The sequence below is a fragment of the Phocoena sinus genome, chromosome 10 (genome assembly GCF_008692025.1).
Source record: "Phocoena sinus isolate mPhoSin1 chromosome 10, mPhoSin1.pri, whole genome shotgun sequence".
In the NCBI taxonomy this organism is placed as follows: Eukaryota; Metazoa; Chordata; class Mammalia; order Artiodactyla; family Phocoenidae; genus Phocoena; species Phocoena sinus.
Window position 1 is genome coordinate 97037955 of NC_045772.1, and position 20404 is coordinate 97058358.

At 52.3% G+C, this 20404-nt stretch overlaps 1 protein-coding gene across 1 annotated transcript in view; it reads right to left on the reverse strand.

Moving 5' to 3' along the window:
- Positions 1-20404, reverse strand: part of CD9 (CD9 molecule) — a 35715-nt gene that overhangs the window by 4188 nt on the left and 11123 nt on the right. The window contains exons 2-4 of the mRNA XM_032646453.1: positions 6912-7017; positions 716-813; positions 95-169 (exon numbers count right to left, since the gene is read on the reverse strand). Coding sequence (XP_032502344.1) covers positions 95-169; positions 716-813; positions 6912-7017 — 279 coding nt within the window. The remainder of the gene's footprint in view (positions 1-94; positions 170-715; positions 814-6911; positions 7018-20404) is intronic.

Sequence of the window (20404 nt, forward strand, 5' to 3'; positions counted from 1 at the left end):
GGCCAAAGGCCAAAGCAAGGGACCAGCTGGGACACCCTTCCACCGCCATCACCCCATCCCCTAACTCCCAAGAGACCTTACGGGAAAAACCTACCTCATCCTTGTGGGAGTATCCCCAGATGGCCGCAGCTATTTCAATGGCAAATATCACCAAGAGGAAGCCAAAGAACTGGAAGGGAAAGGGCTGGAGTGAGGCACAGTCCCAGGCGGCCGGCGGGAACAAGCATCTGGGGACCCGGCCTCTGGGGGCGGGAAGGGATGCCTGGAAGGGACGGGAGGGGGTCTACAGAACTACCAGCGCTCTGCCAAGGCCAGGAGGGGAAAGCCGCAGGAGGAGAGAGTGGCACAGACCCCAGAACTGATATTTCTTAGGTGTCAACGAAGAGTCAGCGATAAAACACCTTCACCTGCTCACAAAAACCACAGAGATTTGAGGAAAGAAGGAGGTGAATACAATCCGGAGTTGGAGGAAAATTGTAACAAAGTTTGAAACAAGAAAGGGAGGCGAAGGTACCTGTGGATTCAGGGAAAAAAGCAAACGTGGTCCTCGACAAAGGGAAAAACAAAGTCCTGGCATTTAGTTGCCTAAGGGAAGTGATAAGACAGAGGCTCCAGAAAGGAAGAGAGGCAAGCGTGTCATCCTGGGGCCACCCGCTCTGCCCCATCCCGCCCCCTGGGCTGTGGGATCTCGGGTGGGCACAGAGGGGACACTCACCAATCCCAGCATGCACTGGGACTCCTGCACAGCCCCACAGCAGCCCAGGAAACCCACCAGCATCATGAGGGCACCGGCTCCAATCAGAATGTAAACTCCTGAGGGCACAGGGCAGAGGACAGGACAAGGGGTTGTTAGCGGGGACGTGTCGGTGCTTCTTGATCTCGTTCCCTCTCTGCATCCTTACTGCCCCCGTCAAGGGCACAAGAGGCCCAAACAGCCTCCTCCCACCTGTCTCTCTTCTGACACCCACCCATCAAGCCCCCATTCCCACCTTACCCTCAGCCCTCCTGGAAGGTGCCCACTGCCCCCGCCCTAGGACACAGAACATCCACGGGAGCCCCAGATTCTACTCAGGACGGACCGGTCCAGTCTGCATCCGTCTCCAGCTGGATGGACCCACTCCCGCTAGTTAAATTAGACTCTCCAAACTTGGGCTAACTTCCTGAGGCTCTGACAAACCCCCTGCTGGCCTCTACCTGACACAAGAGGTGAGGAGAGCAAGGCTTCAGCAGGAAGGGGCTGTGCACACGCAGACACCCACGCTCTGGGCGGGCCAGCTCTGCCATATTCCCAGAGGGGATGCCTTCCCGCCCTGCTGCCTGGTGGCAGCCAGGCCTGCACAGTTAGCAACGTCCGAGGGCACGAGAACCCTGCTCTAGTGCAAAGAACAGCCTGGGTGTCAGAAGACCCTTGTTCTGGTCCCAACTCTGCTACTAACTGCTGTGTGACCTTGGGTAAGATCACAATTTCCTTATTTCCTTAACAGTAAAATGAGGGGTTGGTTGCTAGAAAATTTCAAAAGATCCCTTATAGCACAGCAGTGAGATCTCACAGCTGCAACTCAGTTACACCAGGTTAAGAGTGGAAAGGATCCTCCTTGCTAGAGGGAAGGTGAGTGACAAGGTTTCTAAGCACTCAGTTGGGGTGTCCAGTGCAGAAAGGGTGGTGAAGGGCTGTGAGTTCCACAACTCTGGCCTGGGACAGAGGGACACAGTGGGACACAGCCCTGGCCCTAGTCATTCCACACTCCCCCAGGGAATGCCCAGAGGGGCCCATCGTTCAGTTATATTCTTGAGAAGCACAGCTGACCTGCAGTGACCACCCCCTTCCCCGGTTCCCTCCGCCACCCCCCAGCGGCCCCGGGAAAACTGGCAAAGAAGTCCTAGGCCTCCCTGGCATCTGTCCACTGCTGGGAGGGGCCTCCTGTCACACGGCGAGAGCCCCAAATGCCTGGGTTTGAAAGCCGGCTCTGTGACCCTGGGAAGGCCACTTATCTCTCTGTGTAACTGTCTTCCATCTGCAAACTGGGGACAGGAAAAATGCCCACTGCAAGGATTGCTGTGAGGATTAGGCCATATGCTCCAAATGTCCACAACAAGTGCTAGCTACTGCTAATCTTTCTAACTTTAACTTAAAAAATTTGAATCTTTTATTAAGGTATAGTTGACGCACAGTCAGCTACTGTCAATCTTCACAATACGAAGGATGGACGACAATTGTGATGCCGAATTTCACAGACGTGTTGCTCCCTCCCTGCTGTCCCCTCGCTGGGAGCAGGGAGACCTCCCTAAAGTAGGCACGCTTCCCCACAATACACAACAGGACGCTGCGACGAGAACCCCGGCAGGTGTCACAGTGATTTCACCGTCCCACATCCGTACCCTCCTCCCAGGCCGGAGCTGTGTAGGCAGCAAACCTCACAGCGGCCCGTGGCTGAGACTCCCGGGCAGCACAGCGAGGGGCGCACACAAGGGAGCGTTTGTCCTCTGCCCATCCCCTCCCCACATCTGTCGTGATGTCAAGTCACGTGGCCTTGCTGGCAAACCCCGATGAATATGGGTATTGTCCCCGTGCACGCCCGGCCCAGACTGGGCAAGGGGACAAATGCAGCTTGTCTTGGAGTCAAGTCCCATCCTCCTGGGTCGTCCACTCCATGGGGCCACAGGCTGGACTTGGGGAGGCAGGTCCGCCCCGCCCACACAGGGGCACTGCAGGAGAAGGGGCAGCGCTTTCGGGTCTGGGCTCTGACTTGGGGACCCCAGTGAGCGGTAACACTGCCCCTGTTTCTCCCCGTCTCCTCCTCTCTCCCCACTGGGGCAAGACAGCAAAGGATGAGGTCCCTCCTTTGAGCTCCATCGCAGGGCTGAGTGGGGATGATCACACAGACGTGCTCTCTCTCCGTCCAGATCCTAGCCTGGCCGGGCGACCCTGGCAGAAGGCAGAGGAGTCAGGGTGGCGGCAACAGAGAGCCACTAAAGGAAAACGCATTTCCCACGCAGAGAGAACATTCTCCTAATGGGCCTGTCGGTTAATATTAAATATTCAATCTTGGGCTCAGCAGATGAAGATTTTAGGTCCAAGGGTCTTGGTTTTAAATCTTGCTTGGACAGATGCTAGATCTGGGGTGTCTTGGCTTCACCCTCTCCATCCAGTGGGGGATGAAGATGAGCAATTCCCTGGTGGCTGTTTTTGGGGATTTTGGACGGCAGCCGTCAAGCCATAGGGCGGCTCAGCTATGAGTAGCAACCCCAGAAGCCTTCCGTCCACTGCAGGGTGAGGGCTTCCCCTTGGACAGGCTCCGCCTGGTCTACACCCCGAGCTTGTGAGCAGGGGCTGACGGTGATAAATGACAAAGCATTCCCCTTTATAAAACAAGTGGATGTTAGCTTTCAGTCTGACTCATGGAAAAAGTTATTTGTCACGGAGCCTTCTCTGGGATTTTACTGTATTCACTTGCTTAAGGGCTGTTTGTTCTGCTTTCTTCAGGCTGACATTACAGGCCCAGTCCAAAAAAAAAAAAAAAAGCTTCTAGCGGAGCAGTAGCGTCTGCCGTGTCCTTTACACAAAAGCCTTCTTTTCCACCTGTTGATCGGGGCTCCCGGCCTGGGGAAGGCAGGGGACACGTCAGCCTCCCGTCATCACCTCCATCCCATCTTGCAAAGAGTGCTCCCCACACGTTTGTGTGCAGAACAAACTCTGGCCGAGCCCCTGGCCTCCACTTGCTGAGAACAGCTTACCGTCTCCAAATAAGTCAAGCAGGGGTTCCGAGGAACCCTAAGTCTGCTCCCCGATGGCTCTCTCCCCGTCCCTGTCCATCCCACTGATGGCTGGACCAAGGACTGAAGAAGGGCTGCTGGGCTGGGACCGAGAAGAAGAAGTTCCCCAATTCGTTTGCAGCCTGGGATTATGGATACTGTTGATGGCCTGAATCGCCAGGGCCCAAACTGGAGAGAAGGCCCATATGAGGCTGCCAGCCGTTCTGGATCCGCTAGAGACTGTTCTGAACGTTGCAAAGTTGCTTCCCTCGCTTCTCTGCCTGATTATGCATTTGTTCTCTACCTTGAAAGCTGTGGCCCCGCTGGAGAAAAGACACCCCTGGGTCCTTCAGGTTTCCTGAAGGGTCAGCTGCATGGCCAGGCTGGCCTGTGGGTTGCCCTGCAGATGGTCTGTGCCCTAGTGCAAGGGACGGTCACCCCATGATGTCAGGAAGAGCAGCCGGGATGGAGCTGGCACCCTCTGCTGGAAGAGGGGCTGTGGGTCAATGCAAAGGCTGATGTCACAGCCCGAGGGGGAAGGGGACACAGAGAACGAAGCCTCCTTGGCCCTTTGCCCGGCTGTGACAATTATTCAGTTGCCCAAAGCACTCAGCGAAGCGCGGGGCCCAGCCAGGCCCAAGTGGTCAGTCGCTGACTGTGTTCTATGTGATGTCACTTGCATCACCCTCCAAGCCCTGGGCTTCTGCCAGCAGAATGAAGTCTTCAAAGCTGAGCCCTTTCCCAGGAAGGGGGTCCAGTGCAGAGGATTTGTATCTGTCTATGAGAGCTCAGCGGGCAGTGGCCACTTGTCCCTCAGTAGGGGTTTTGCTGTGTCTCTTTGGGATGTGCCTTCGGACCAGCTCCTGGCCCCCTCAGGTAGGACCACGGGCCATCAGAAGGACGCCACAATGACCAGGGAACCTGAGTCCTGGGAGATTCCTGGCCCCTCTGGCTGTATGCTTGTCACTCTCCTGCCACCTGCCTGACTTTCCTACCTGTCACCTGCTGGGCTGCTGGTGCCGGGGGCCTGTCTCCCCCAACCACAATTGGGGCAAAGTCAAAAGGCCTAGGGAGGGACTTCCCTGGCGGTCCAGTCAGTGGTTGGTACTCCATGCTTTCACTGCTGAGGGCCCAGGTTCAATCCCTGGTCGGGGAACTAAGAGCCCATAAGCCACGAGGCCAAAAAAATAAAAAAGAGTGAATATATGTATAACTGACTCACTTTGATGTACACCTGAAACTAACACAACATTGTAAATCAACTATACTCCAATAAAAAAAAAAAATACACAGAATGAGCCAGAGTCCTAGATAACAAAACAGAAACTGGTCGTTGGAAGCGACCAGAGGTATGGAGTCAGGTACCCACAGAGCATGGGGAGGCCGGGGACTCGCTCTAGGACAATGCCACCTGCTTGCACACGCCTGCTCCCAGATCTGCTCTCCCTGCGGAGGGTCCCCAGCTCCCTGTTGTGACGTGACATGGAAAGCTCAAGGCCTGTCCTCAGCCCCTGCCCCTACCCTGCAGTCCCACTGCCCCAGCTCACAGAGTGGCATTCCAGGCCTGCCGAGGCTGCCAAAAACCTCACAAAAGAATGCTGTAGCTAAAACAAGTCAGGGCCCTATGGAAACCTGCTCCCTAAAAACCCTGTGTGTGTAGTTTTCAATGTACTTTTTTTTTTTTTTAAACTTTATTTATTTATTTTTGGCTGCATCGGGTCTTCGTTGCTGCGCACAGGCTTTCTCTAGTTGCGGCGAGTGGCGGCCACTCTTCGCTGCGGTGCGCGGGCTTCTCATTGCGGTGGCTTCTCTTGTTGCGGAGCACAGGGTCTAGGCGCGCGGGCTAGTTGTGGCGTGTGGCTCAGTAGCTGTGGCTCACGGGCTTAGTTGCTCCGCAGCATGTGGGATCTTCCCAGACCAGGGCTCGAACCCGTGTCCCCTGCATTGGCATGTGGATTCTTCACCACTGCGCCACCAGGGAAGAGCGTGTGTGTGTAGTTTTAAAAAAAAGTATGCTGTGCTTTTCTTTCCCTTACTTTCTTTCTGACAATTGGGAGACACTCCCTAAAAAACCCCAACTAACAGCACCACCAAAAAGAAATGAAGGCAGGGAAACCATCCCCAGACCCAGGCGCCTGCGGGGCCACCAGCTGGAGGCTGGCCCTGGGAGGCGGCCTCGAGGGGGTCATGCACCACTGGCCACCGCGTTCTTCCTGAAGGTCTGGGTGATAGCGCTCTTCAGACTGTTTGCTCCGTCTTTTTTTAAAAATAACTTCTTTGGTGGGTGGAAAGGAAATGACCAAACTTACACTTTGAGCCTGATGACATGACAGCATCCTCCTAAAAATAGGGGGCTGCTTTTGTTTCTTGCAAATGAAGTGTTTTCTATCCCCCAACCAGGCGAGGGGAGAGCCGAGAGGATCTGTGAGCTGACTCAGAAACCAGGGAACTGCCTCAGACAGGCCCCGGCCCTCCCACTCCTGTTAGAGATGCTTACACGGCAATATGCTGGTGAAAGTGACAGAACGATGCTAGAAAAAGATGCCAAAGGACCCGTGTGCAGAAAGAAACTTGCTAAATCGATTTATCTTCAAACTGGAAGCCTTTGCCCTAAAACAAAATCACTTTAGAAAACAGATAAGACTTAACATGCATGGCCTGTGCCCCAGCACAGGGGTCTGAGGGGCTGGTGTCTCTTCTAGTCTCTCGTATTAATCTGAATGTTATCCAGGAGGCAGGTCCTCTGGGTCTCTGAGCCCCTATCTGAACCGTGGGGGAGATGCCCCCTCTCCTTCCCCTGGCTCTGTGGGTACCCAGGACAAAGTTTTTTAAATTAAAGAAATGAACCAGGTTTCTTAGACATAAAATTCAGAGAGAAGTTCAGAGACAAGAACAGAGGTTCTGAAACCCTCCAGGGTGGCAGCAGCTTTGGCGGAGCTGACTTCGCATCAGAGAATGGTCCCAATGCCAGGCTCGGTCAGCTTGGAAAAAGACACCACATCAGTTAAATGCAAATGCATGGGCACAACTACACAAAAGGCCAGCTGGAAAAGGACCCGACTGGCAATGCAGCTGGAGCAAAAGTCCTCCCCAGCCCAAGTCCTTGGATCAACATGGACTCTCCACAGCTGGAGGGAACAGCAAGGTCCCCCACTCACCTGTGTAGAAGCTGGAGTTATTATTATTCTCTTGCTCGAAGATGCTCTTGGTCTGCGAGTCGAATCGGAGCCATAGTCCGATGGCAAGGACCGCAATCCCGGCAAGCTGCAAGACACACGGGACATCGGCGTGAGCCTGGCTGTCAGGAACAGCGCGGTGCCCTATCTCAGGTGAGCTGCCCTTGGCCTCTGCCCCTCACCGGGCACCTGGAAGTAGCAGCAGCCAGGTGGGGGTGTGGGAAGGGGATCGAGCCATTTGCTAAAAATACCAGCCAGTTGGGAATAAACAATTATCTACCAGCAGTACGGGGATGGATACCTCGTGGACAACAGAATATTATACAGCCGTGAAAATGAACCAGCCACAGTTTGTGCAATACTACGAGTGCATCTCACGATGTTAATCAGGAGAAGCAAAAAGCACCGGACATGCACAATACGATTCCATGCAGGTAAAAACTCTTGTTTAGGAGGGCATGTATATCATAACAGCAAAAGAAGGAAGTGATGATCATAAAGTCGAGTGAGTGGCGGCCTGTAGGGAGGGCGGGGTTTCTGATGAGGGAACAGCACCGGGGTGTGGGGGGGGAGGCGGGTCTAGGGCACTGGCGATATTCTAGCTTTGACTTGGGTGGTAGTGGCCCGGATATTCACTTCATAATTATCCTTCACACTGTTTGTGTTTTCTGCACTCCTCTGTATATATACCAGACAATAAAAAAAAAAAAGAAAAAACATCGCCCAACGCGTAGGTACCTCCCTGGGCTGTGAGGGCAGCTGTGATTCCGGACTAAACCATGCTGCTCAGTGAAACCTACCCACAGCTGGCGCCTCTCTCTTCACACAGGGAAGCCTAACAAGCTGACCCACCCGACTCCAGGCTTAGGTGGACATTTACTTACGGGTGATCCTTGTAAACATTAGACAAGAAATCTCCAGAGGATTGTCCGATCCTATAATTTAGTGAAAATCCCATTTCATAGGTGGGCAAGTTGAGATACTGGACCCTAAAGGGCAGACTCTCCCAGTAAGGAAAGACTGAGGCATCAATCCTGGCCCGTCAGGCACTGCTGAAGTTGATGCCAGGGAGGAGGCCCCCTGCCAAGCCCCGCCAGGCCAGCTGAGCTCCCCTCCCCACTGCTGCTGGCCTGTACCAGGGCTTGCTGGGGTGACTCACAGGCTGTGGGTGGTGGCTGGCTGGATGAGGGTGTGTGGGCTCAGGGCCAATGCCCAGCCCTAGGTTTCGCTGGCCCACCCTCCTCAACAGAGGCACCCTGTGTCAGAACCCTCCTCCTCAGGGAGCTGGGTTCTTTGCCCCAAGGGCCAGGACAGCCTGCAGTATAGACAGGCCTCTTCTCTGTCTCTGCTTCTCTCCTTTTCCCATGACTTTGCAGCGGGTTTGGACGTGCTGGGTGGAGAGTGGAGACAGCAACAGTGGGAGGGGTGACCCAAGACTTCACACTGCAGTAGAGTTAAAACGTTGTCTACAGGGAATTCCCTGGCGGTCCAGTGGTTAGGACTCTGTGCTTCCACTGCAGGGAGGGCCCAGGTTCAATCCTGGTCGGAGAACTAAGATCCCGCATGCTGCCTGGCGCGGCCAAAAAAAAAAAAAAAAACCCTTGTCTACTCCCGTAGAGGTGTCCACAGTGAGGGTCTGGAATTCCTTAGAGTTCTATCGCTTCAGATCTCTCATCTGGCGAACACGCGTGATGAGCTCGGATGCTCTGGTTCAGTCTGGGTTCTCCTGACTCTCAGGACCTCTTAGAACAAGGGCTCAGCTGGGAAATCTCGGTGCACTGGGGACTGAGACCCAAGACCCTGGTCTAGCTCCCCTGGGGTCTTGGAGAGTTATAAGAAAGGAGGTAGCAGTTCCCCCTTCTCCACCCCCAACACAAGCAGGCCCAATCAGACTCCTGGAGAATGGAAGACGGAGGCCATTGGCCTCTTTGGGGATGTGAAAGCATTAGCCTGAAAAGCCCGAAGGCTGGAGCTTCACACGCACTTGCAGGTAGTCCTAGACTGTGGTTAGCACTGAGCCACAAGCCCTGGCCTCAGTCTCCCCTCTCGCCCTTATCTTGGCGGGGCTGTCGCTGACAGCACCTGGGCCTGAGAGAGCCGTGTCCTTTCACGCACGTCCTTTCTGCTCTAGGCTGCCTGCAGGTATCCAAGGCTTATCCTCCAGTCATTCTCCCTGTGGATAAAGTTACTCATCCACCCCTTACTCTGCTGGAAAAATTCTTAAACGAGTCACCACAAAAGGAACAAAACCAATCCCGTCCAAAAGAACGAAGCTACAAAAGATGATGACAGCTCCGCTCTGCCCAGAAGCTTGTCAGGCCAGGAGCTGGGTCTCTTTGGGAGTGATCCCATGCACAGGTAACAGCACCCAAACGAAACTTCCAGTTTTAGTCTTGAGGATCCTGAGCCAGTCGTTTACCTTTGACCTGGCCCACACGCACAGGTGGCAAGAAGAACACTGTGTGGAGAATAGTGTCCCAGAAGGTCCCACCCCGGCCAAGGACAAGGCCAGATATAGGAGAGGAGTCCAGGGTCCTGCCACATCTGGACACCATCCCAGACCTAACATCAGGAGGAAGGAAAAGTGGCTGGCTCTGCAGAAGTGGAAAAAGCATGGGACTTCCCTGGTGGTCCAGTGGTTAAGACTCTGTGCTACCACTGCAGGGGGCGCAAGTTCGATCCCTGGTTGGGGAACCCACATGCCACGTGGTGCGGCCAAAAAAAAAGAAGTGGAAAAAGCAGTAATACATCTCAGTTTCTTATGCCTAAAAACTCACCATGAGTGAGGAGGAAGGTTCAAGAAACCCAGGAGGAAGGGAGGACAGGGGCGGGACTGGGAGGCTCGGTTCACCAAAATCACAGAGAAATGAGCACTGCTGCCCGTTTTGTTTGAATTACTGAGCTAACTGGCCTGAAGGGATGCTGCCAACAGCTGCCCCGTTTTCTGTAACGCTATTGGAAAAACTGCTTCAGCTGGCTGGAGGTCACAGGGCCATGACACCACTTAACAGTGGCCTTCCCGGGTGTGCAGGCAGTGCTATCTGCGGAGCTCAGAGCACTTCCCAGGAGGGCACACTTTTCGGTGTGCAGAAAGGGGTCCCCCAGCACCCCACCTGGCTCTCGTCCCCAGCTACTTGAGTCCTAGGAGAAACCAAACAGGAATGACCAGCAAGCAGCAAAAAGAGCTTCAACCTTTAAAAAAGGTGCCACCGCAATGTTCAAAGCAGCACTATTCACAATAGCCAAGACATGGAAGCAACCCGAGTGTCCATCGACAGAGGAATGGATAAAGAAGGTGTGGTACATATATACAGTGGAATACTACTCAGCCATAAAAAAGAACGAAATAATGCCATTTGCACCAACATGGATGGACCTAGAGATGCTCATACTAGGTGAAGTAAGAAAGAGAAAGACAAATACCATATGATATCACTTATATGTGGAATCTAAAATATGACACAAGTGAACTTATTTACGAAACACAAACAGACACACAGACATAGAAAACCAAAGGGGAAAGGGGATGGAGGAGGGATAAATTAGGAGTTTGGAACTAGTAGATACAAACTACTATATATAAAATAGATAAACGACAAGGTCCTACTGCATAGAACAGGGAACTATATTCAATATCCTGTAATAAACCATGATGGAAAAGAATATGAAAAGGAATATCTATATATGTATAACTGAATCACTTCGCTGTACACCAGAAACTAACACAACATTGTAAATCAACTACACTCCAATTAAAAAGGGTGCCAGAAAGTTATTGAGGGACTCCATAAAATAAGGAAATAGGGGTCTGGGGGACCAAGAAGTTGACCGTTTCCTCCAGGGTTAATGAACAGTACGTGGCAGGAATGTCAGCCACACAGAGGCCTCGGCTGCAGCCCGCCTCTTACCCATCATGGCAGGACTAGAGTGCGCAGGCCGAGGGTGCTCAGACAATTCCCGGCTCATGGGGTCCCTGAAAGAGGGCAGCGACCTGCCCACCATCACCAACCGGTCTGGTGGGGACAGAAGCAGAAGGTACAGCCCCTCCACTCCCAGCCCCAGGCTCTGCCCAGTTGGCCTGGTTACCGCTTTCCAACAAAAGCCAAAGGGACACATTCCGCCTTCAGGCCAGAAAAGGTCCCACCCATTTGATATCGCAGGGAAAAAGAACAGTTTTCCCCAACGTTTTATTGGAGATTTCTTTATTTCCTCACACACGCTCAGTTTCTTCTTAGAAGATGGGCCAGGAGAAAAACATGAGACAAAACCTAACCTGCGGACATTCTACAAAATACTTGACCAGAATGTCTCAAAACTGTCAGGATCATGAAAAATGAGGACAGACAGAAACTGTCACAGGCCAGAGGAGACGGAGGAGACAGGACACTCGTCATGTGGTATTGTGGGTGGGATCCTGGAACAGAAAGGGGACTGGGCTGGAAAACCAAGTGAAATCCGAGTAAGTCTAGCTTAGCTAAGAGTAACGTACCAATGCTGGTTTCTGAGCTGTGACAAATGTGCCCAGGGAATATAAGCTGTGAACAAGAGGGGAGACGGGGAGGAGTACAAGGGGACTCTCTGTAGTATCTCTGCAACTTTTCTGTACCTCTAAATCTGTTCTAAAACTCTGTGTGTATGCGTGTATGTGTGTAGTGTGTGTGTGTATGGTGGGGCCTCTCCTTCAAAGCTTCCTGTCTCCTTCAAGAACCTGCTCCATTGGGCTTCTCTGGTGGTGCAGTGGTTCAGAGTCCGCCTGCTGATGCAGGGGACACGGGTTCGTGCCCCGGTCTGGGAAGATCCCACATGCCACGGAGCGGCTGGGCCCGTGGGCTGTGGCCGCTGAGCCTGCGCATCCGGAGCCTGTGCTCTGCAACGGGAGAGGCCACAACAGTGAGAGGCCTGTGTACCGCAAAAAAAAAAAAAAAAAAAAAAAAAAAGAACCTGCTCCATTAATCCACCTCTTTCCTGCCTCTGCTTCACTTTTTTAAAAAAATTTAATTTATTTTATACAGCAGGCTCTTATTAGTTATCTATTTTATACATATTAGTGTATATATGTCAATCCCAATCTCCCAATTCATCCCACCACCCCGCCACTTTCCCCCCTTGGTGGCCATATGTTTGTTCTCTACATCTGTGTCTCTATTGCTGCCCTGTAAACCGGTTCATCTGTACCATTTTTCTAGGCTCCACATATATGCGTTAATATACGATATTTGTTTTTCTCTTTCTGACTGACTTCTGCCAACACACATGGGCAGGTCTGTCTATCCTAAAAAAAACCCAGAAAACAAACCGTCTCCTCCTCCAACTGCACTGCTCCTCCTGGCTGCTCTACGCTTTAAACCCCGAGCCTGTAGCTAAACCACCTCCAAGGCCTCACTCAGTAAGGAGTCCCCGTGGGGCCCCCTGCCCTTCATGTAGGACAGTGGCCATTCCTCTGAAAGGCTCAGACGGCTTGGGCTGTCACCGAGTGTTAAGGCTTCTACTCCATCCTTGCACTTCTGGATCTCTAAGCAGTAACAACATTGAACACTGCTTCCTTCTCCCCTGCTCCTTAGATGGAATCCCTCAAAGTTTCCCAAATAAGTCTCGTAAATCCCGCCTCAGCTGGAGGGAGCCCCTCCTCCTGGAAGGCTGTCCAGACCACCTAGGCCAGCTGCTTCCCCACCAAGAAGTCCTCAGCTTCCTCCCCAGGAAATGTGAGCCCCACTCCGCAGGGGTCCTCCCCAGCATCCTCGCTCCCTCCCTTCCTGTTTACATTCTCCTGGAGGGCAGGATGAGTTCTTGGTCATTTCAGTAGCTCCCCTGCACCCCATCCATACTTGGGACCAAACAGTCATTAGTAAATCATTATTCAATAAGTGAAGGATGACTTCAGTGAAAGAGAAGCTCTGAAGCCCATCAGAATTTCCTCTCCTGGGTCCTCTCACCTTGGACAAGCCTCCTTTCCCACCGGCTTGTCATCCAGACCCATCTTCCAACATCTCCCAACAAGGGTCAGAAACTACAAAGAACAACTACTTGCCCAGAATAAATACTGAGAAAGAGCCATGAGGGTATGTGATGAATGTCACAGTGAGATTCAGGGGCACATCCACATCAAGTCTTTTGGAAAATGAGGGTTTATAAAAAGTCCATGCCCTGCTGTGCTCACCGCCCACCGAAGTCCAGTTAGACACTCCAATCCTTTTTTTTTTAAATGCATTCATTTTTTATTTAATAATACTTGATTAAAGATGACTAGATATAATTAAATAAAGTAAAACCTTTAACATACATAGCTTTGGATATCATTATACTTTTAATAGCAATATTCAAGTGGTGATGGGTGTTTAATTCTTTCACTCTAAAATATATGTGACCGGACTCCCCTGGTGGTCCAGTGGCTAAGACTCTGTGCTTCCAATGCCCGGGGGCCTGGGTTTGATCCCTGGTAGGGCACTAGGTCCCACAGGCCGCAAGTAAAGATCCCCATGCCGCAACGAAGATCCCGCGTGCCGCAACTAAGACCCCACGAAGCCAAATAAATAAATATTAAAAAAATATATATATATGTGACGTTTTAGATGTCTGGTGATAGGTGTTGAATTCATCACTCTAGAATATCTGTGAATTTATGATTTTGAAGTTTTTCTGGATGACAGATGTTTCAGAATTGGGTGAAAGTCTCAGAAAAAGTCCAAAAAGCATCGCTATAATTTTCCATACAACTTCTAGAGTTCACAGACACTCTGAAACCATTCATAAAACCTGGAGGGTATGGATTCCACATTGTGAGTACTTGGATAGACCCTCCAATCCTTGAGGAGCACACAGGTAATCCAGTCACCTGGGGTGGATGCCAGCTTCAGGAGGCGTGAAAGCCCAGCCCCACCCCAGGCGGGCCCAGCTTCCCGTCCTGTCCTCTCCTCTCCCCTGGCTGAAAGCACAACGCGAACAAGGCTCCCTCCCACGCAGAGATGGGTATTTCAGTGAGTCACACCAGACCCATAGGCACAGGCCTAGAAATCTTACACTACAACACACACCCCGAGTTAAAGGAAAGGTCTCCAATTCCAAGGGGCGAATTGAAAACAAATCCTAAGTGCAGTGTTGCTTAGGGGCACCTGGCTTCTCTGGACCCCCTGCTGAGTTTGCAAAGCCAATTCCAGCTGGAGCCCAGAGGAATGCCGTACCACCCGAAACGCCTGAAGCAAGCGTGCAGAAAGGTGGGAGGTGACGAGGTGACACAGAGGAAAAGGGCAACCGGCTGACCGCAGAGGTTTCAGTGTGTGTGTGTGTGTGTGTGTGTGTGTGTGTGTGTGTGTGTGTGTGTCTGTCTGTCTGTGTGCGTGTATGTGTCGCCTTGCATCCCATCCCTCAGGTGGAAGGAACCATGTCTCCCCGTGGGGGAAACCCCACTTCAAAGAAAAATCTTCCCAAGGCAAACACATTGGGTGGTCTTGGCTTGGGCCTCTTTCCTCTCGGTCCCCTCTGTCTTCTGTAATATGACCTGACGGGTCACACATTTTTTAAAAGGACAAAATACTCATGGACACTTTCTCCATCCAGCTGTCTTGGCCCAGGAAGTGCAGGGCAGATCATTCTCCACATGCAGTTTCCTTTGAGGCTGACCTCAGACTGCAGTGGTCCCATCTGCCACTTTGGAAGCGGCTAGAGGTGGGCGGTGGTGACAGGAGGGGGTCGGGGGAGAAGGCAGTGCTTTCTTTCCTATGTCCCATCGTCCTTCTGTGAAGCCTTGGCTATTTGGTGACTTTGGTCAAAGGGATGCAGCAGACATTTTAGTAAGGGACAGGTGGCATGACAGAACAGTGGGCAAGAAGCAGGGGGCCCTAGCTCTGTCATTTGCACACCGGAGCCAGCCACGGGGTGATGTGAGAATCACCTGGCAGAGTTCTAAACACGTATCCGCCGCCACTCCATCCCGGGGCACGCGAGCGCTCCCAGGAGAACGCACATCTCTGCTGAGAATAGCTGCATGTGTGGACAGTGGCGGGGCCTCTGGGGCTAATTCCAGCGCTGCTGCCTGGGAGCTGTGTGGCACTAAGCACTCTCCGTAGCTTCTCTGAACCTCAGAGTTCCCACCTGTAAAAAAAGAGTTTGATACTTTCCTGCCTTTGACCCAGGAGGTTGAAGGGGAAGATTAACGTGTAAAACACTCTGACGACCGTGAGTGCTAGAGACAGCCAGATTCTGTGGGGAATATAATGATGACAATGATAATAAGTAAACCTTGCGAACGACACGAAGACAAAAGTGGGGATATTCACGGCTCTTGGCGGCCTCAGCTGTGTGTCCTCCTCTGATCTGAGGAGGCGGCTGGGTGGGCACAGGGCGATTGAGGACAGTGGGGGTCTGTCTTCTGTGGGTCTGTGTGAGTGCGGTGTGCTGGAGGAGATGCCTCCAGAGCTCCGCTAGGACCAGCCGGGATGCGGGGAGAGAAGTGGGGCGGGGAGGGTAAGGGACACGGCTGGCCGAGAGTGGAGGCCTCTGTCCTTCCTGGGATCCCAGGCTGCTTCCGTGAGCGAATTCATGCTGCAGGAAGCAGTTACTGAAGGAGCAGATCACAGAGAGGGAGGGGATTTGACCTCTTTACTTCCTTCCTTCGGTAAGATCCGTATCAGCCCTGGATTTTTTTGTTAACATACTGGGCTTGGGAGACCTCAGCGTAGCTGCCCCTGGCCACCCAGGAAGTCACAGAGGCTGAACCCTGAGGATGTAAGCTGCCTCACCACTCACGCCTGATGGAGCCTCGAGAGTGCAGATAAGGGCCTCTGTGTTCACATGGCCTTTAGAAACAAGTCGGGCCACCTAGACCTGTGGGCTCCAGCCTCACCCATCTCCATGGCAACCCTGGCTCAGCACAGAGGGCCAAGCCTGATGGGCTGATTCACCGTCAGGAGCCCGGGCCAGGCACTGCTGGCAAGAGCAAACAGGAGCCGGCTCCCCAACGCCTCTCTCACCCTCTCCCGGCACCCTCCTCCCCGGAGCTGCTGTCTCTGGAAGGATGAAGCACTTGGGCAGGAGCAGAGGTCTTGGAGTCCTGCCCTCTCCAGGCCCGCCGCACAGGATAACAACAGCTAAAACCAAACTCCACGCTCATCAGGAAAAAACTGCCATGACTTGCTTTCCTTAAGGATCACAAGTAAACTGTTAGGGACTTCCCTGGTGGCGCAGTGGTTAAGACTCCGTGCTCCCAATGCAGGGGGCCGAGGTGGGGGGGTTCGATCCATGGTCAGGGAACTACAACCCCCATGCATGCCACAACTAAGGAGCCCGCCTGCAGCAACTAAGGACCTGCCTGCCACAACTAAGGAGCCCACGTGCCGCAACTAAGGAGCCGGCAAACCGCAACTAAGGACCCTGCGAGCCACAACTAAGGAGCCTACCTGCCGCAACCAAATAAAATTAAATAAATATTAAAAAAAAAAGTAAACTGTTCGTTCATGGCAGAACTGAAAGATGCCAACCAGGGCATATTACTAACGTTAGTTTTATTAGAGATGAACAGCAAAGCCCCAGAGATCACAGTCCTGAAGAACAACTGTCCCCCACCTTCCCCGTGAGGATGATCATTTTGGGGGCCATCTCATCCCCTTGGGGCTTCTCCTGAGCTGCACATCTACAGAAGCCTGTATCCTCAAAGGCCACTGGGAGATTTTTTTCCAGGCCAGTGGTTCTCAACACGTGGTCCCCAGACCAGCTGTAGTGGCAGCAGCATCAGCTGGGAACTTGTCGGACGTGCAGACTTGTTGTCCCCGTCCTGGACTTATTCGATTAGAAACCCAAGTGAGGTGAGGCCCAGTGATCTGTGTCGTTGCTGTTGTTTTTTTTTTTGGCCGCGCTGCGTGGCATGTGGGATCCTAGTTCTCCGACCAGGGATCAAACCCGAGCCCACTGCAGTGGAAGCATGGAGTCTTAACCACTGGACTGCCAGGGAAGTCCCAGCAATCTATGTTTTAACAAGCGCCCCCAGATGATTCTGCTGCCCACTCAGGTTTCAGAACCACTGCTCTAAGGCTTTCATTTGAACACTGAACAATTGGAGGAATGGAAAAGCTCTTTCTGGGGGTTCTGAACCCAGAGACCAGCTTTTGAAACGCCAGTGCCAAAGGGCACGAAGCTACGGAGCGGGGATGTGAGCCTCCCCTGGGTGCAGGGCTCCTGCTGGCACTGGAAAGCCAGGGAGGGGGACTGGGGCTGAGGACCACCTTGACTGCTGAATGGTGACAGATAAGGGGGAGGATACAGGACACGTAAGCAGGAAGGAAGCAAGAGGTAAGAAAGACAGATACTGGCTAGACAACACCCTCTTGAACCCACTGAGTGGGGAAGTCACAGTAAACGCTCAAGTCGGAACCTGCATTTGGCTTCTCCATGTGCCTCCAGCCACAGACTCACCTGGTGAACCCTCCTACCCCAGACGCCAAAATGACTCAGGCAGCCCCTGCAGCAGGGCGCTCTTGGCAAAAACTTCCCCAATTTCTGCAGCCTACGTTCTCCCCAGGACAGGCTGCCGTTGTGTATGGAACTGGACTCTTCCTCAAATCACCCCAAATTCTAGGAAAACAACATTAAAAAAAAAAGAAAGAACACATGCAGAGGCTGATGGTCAATGACCTGGTAGGTTTATCTAGAGTTACTGTTGATTTGACTGTGGCAGGCTTTTGTCCATTAGTAACTCCTCCAGAGGCTAGGGAAAGGAAAATAAATAATATAATAACAGTAGCAGTCACTCTTCATGAGCACTCACTCGTGTCCTCCATCGCAGGAGGTGATTTAAGTATACTATCTCATTTAATCCGCTTGTCACACTTATTTTATAGGTGAAACAGAGAGGTTAAGCAACTCGCTCAAAAAGACACAGCCAGCAAGAGGCAGAGCTGACTCTGAACCAGATCCATGCAGCCAGCAGCTCAGAGCCGCACTCTTCCCAATACTGTGCTCCCTCCCTGCCAGCTGGTGAACTGGAAGAATGGGAACCCCCAAGAAATTTTCTGTGGGGGGACAAGAGTCTGGTCTGGACACCGTGAATTTGGCAGGATGCTCTGACCTAAACCTTATCCTGCCTGTTGGCTAGATGAGTCCAATTTAGGGCACCAATGCCAGCCAAGGCCAGGGCCAAGGGAGGGAAGGACCACGGACTCATCCTTTGGGTCCGTTCTCTCTCTCCCCTCCCCCCCTCCCTCTGGTGAGCATGGGACAGGTGGTGGCCTCAAGCCCACCCTCAGAGGGTCCCAGGGGAAATGAACCCTTCAGGGCCAGTTCTATCTTCCTTTCTTTGCTTCCCAAGGTGTCCACACAGAAGCAATGGTGCCTTTGGCTCTGTCCCCTCTGGGACCTGGCTTCAAGGTGTCAAAAAGCTCTCCATAAGAGGAATCCAGCCCTTTTGGGAAGCAGAAGGCGAGCGTTGAAGGAGAGGTGCTGAGGCCGCCCCTCTTGGGCAGATTCCACAAGAGAGGTCCCTGTCAACTGGGTATGCTTATGGGCCACTCCAAGCAAAGCCCCAAACTGGTCCCTCCCTCCCTCACCTTTCCCAAACCAGGGGAATCTCTGAAATGGGCGTTTTGTAGGCAGATGAAAAGATAAGTCGTCTGTTTCACCTTCTGAAAGAGAGGAAGCCTAGTGGTAAAACTTCAGCTTTGAGCAATGCCCTCAGTGATGTGGCTTCGCAGAGCTGAAGCAATAAGATGGGGACGAATGTGAGTGCTTAGGACAACTTCAACCTCTGAAAAATTCTAAGGAGAGGTAGCTCCTTACGTAATACTAACTAGACCACAGTTGTAGAAGCTGACAGCTGAGCTCTTGCTATGAGCCAGGTTCCATGATAATAACTTGACATTGAATATCCCGTACTTGCTCCCAATGGCCTTGTATTATTGTATGCAGGTGGCATGATTACCCTCATTACCCACGTTAGGAAAGTGAGGCCTAAGGAGAGTCACCAACTGGCCGCCTCCCCCCAGGAATCTACATTTCCAACAATTCAACCCCTCCTTCCCCCAATAATCCCCCTGGGTCATAACGCCCCCTGCTGCTCTGTGTTACTCTTTTACACAATGCAGCACCTTGAGCGGGGGAGGTCCCAACAGCAACAAAAACAAAATCCAACCATCACCACCCCCTTCTCCCAAGCCAGGACCTCAGGGAGGCGGACTTCTGCTATTCAGTGCCCTAAACGCCGAGAAGATTGTGGTACCTACCCCACCGCCTAGATAATTCAACATTAAAAAATAATAATAATAAAAATTGTAGGATAAGTCTAAAGAATTAACTTTCCCCAGGTTCCTGAGCACAGGCTCAGCCTGTCTGTGGACCTCCTGGGAGGACGCGCGGTGGTGGCTCAACAGCTACAGACTGTGGGTGCCACCATTTTGCTCTGCTGGCCTCTTTTGGGCAACTGTGTTCAGCTTGCTAACAGGGGAACATTCCCTGGAAGCACATAGTGAGAGATCTCCCAGGGAGAAGAGGAATATTGGGAGACTAGAGTTCTCCTGTCAGGCCCTGCTGCCCCTTCTGAATCTGAGGATGCTGGTGGGACTGCCTTACACTCTTCGAGGTAGTTCCGATCATCCCAGCTTGAGATGACGAAACAGGCTCAGAGAGGTCAAGTAACTTGCCCATGGTCACACAGCAGGTATGCAGTGACTCAGCTGACAGTTCTCTCCCTCCGTCACATGCACAGCATGTGCCAGGCAGAGGTTGGTTACTTGACGTCCTGTCTCATCCCTGGTGGAAGGGAGGTAGCTGGGTCCCCTCTCTGGGGTGTGGCAGAGGATGAAAGACCTTGTAAACTTCTTCTCAGCACACCTTTATGGAAATTAGGCAGTGACCTGGTCTGAACAAGTTCAAGACTTGAGAAATCCTCCCTCTTGAGGACTGAGCCAGCATCATTTAAAAACCAGAGCCCTGAGTGGGACTTCCCTGGCGGTCCAGTGGTTAGGACTCTGCGCTTCCAATGCAGGGGGCTCGGGTTCCATCCCTGGTCGGGGAACTAAGATCCTGCATGTCTCGATGCGTGGCCAAAAAAGAAAACCAGAGCCCTTATTCTGCCTAAGAGGAGAAAAGTTTTAGCTAATACAAGGTGCCAGTGTTAAGTCACTTGGGGCTGAGGGATTGGGAGGGAGGCCTCTGCCCAAGGTAACCTCCTTCCAAACAAGAAGTTTCAAGTTTCCACTGCCTGCTGGCCAGACGTGTAGCAGACGTCAGCCAGCCCATAAATGCATTTTCTGCTGAAAGTAGCCATTCTGATCTCAACCAAAATCATCTGATGTGGGGGATGTTTTGCTTTAAATTCCAGAATACCACTGTGTTTTCCATTGTGTTTGCCTAACTAAGATGCCTGGTGATTGCACGCGCACACACACACACACACACACACACACACACACACACACACACACACTCTTGCTGATACACTTCAGCCACACAGACCAGCTAGCTCTCATTCCATCCATGGAACCTGTTACCAC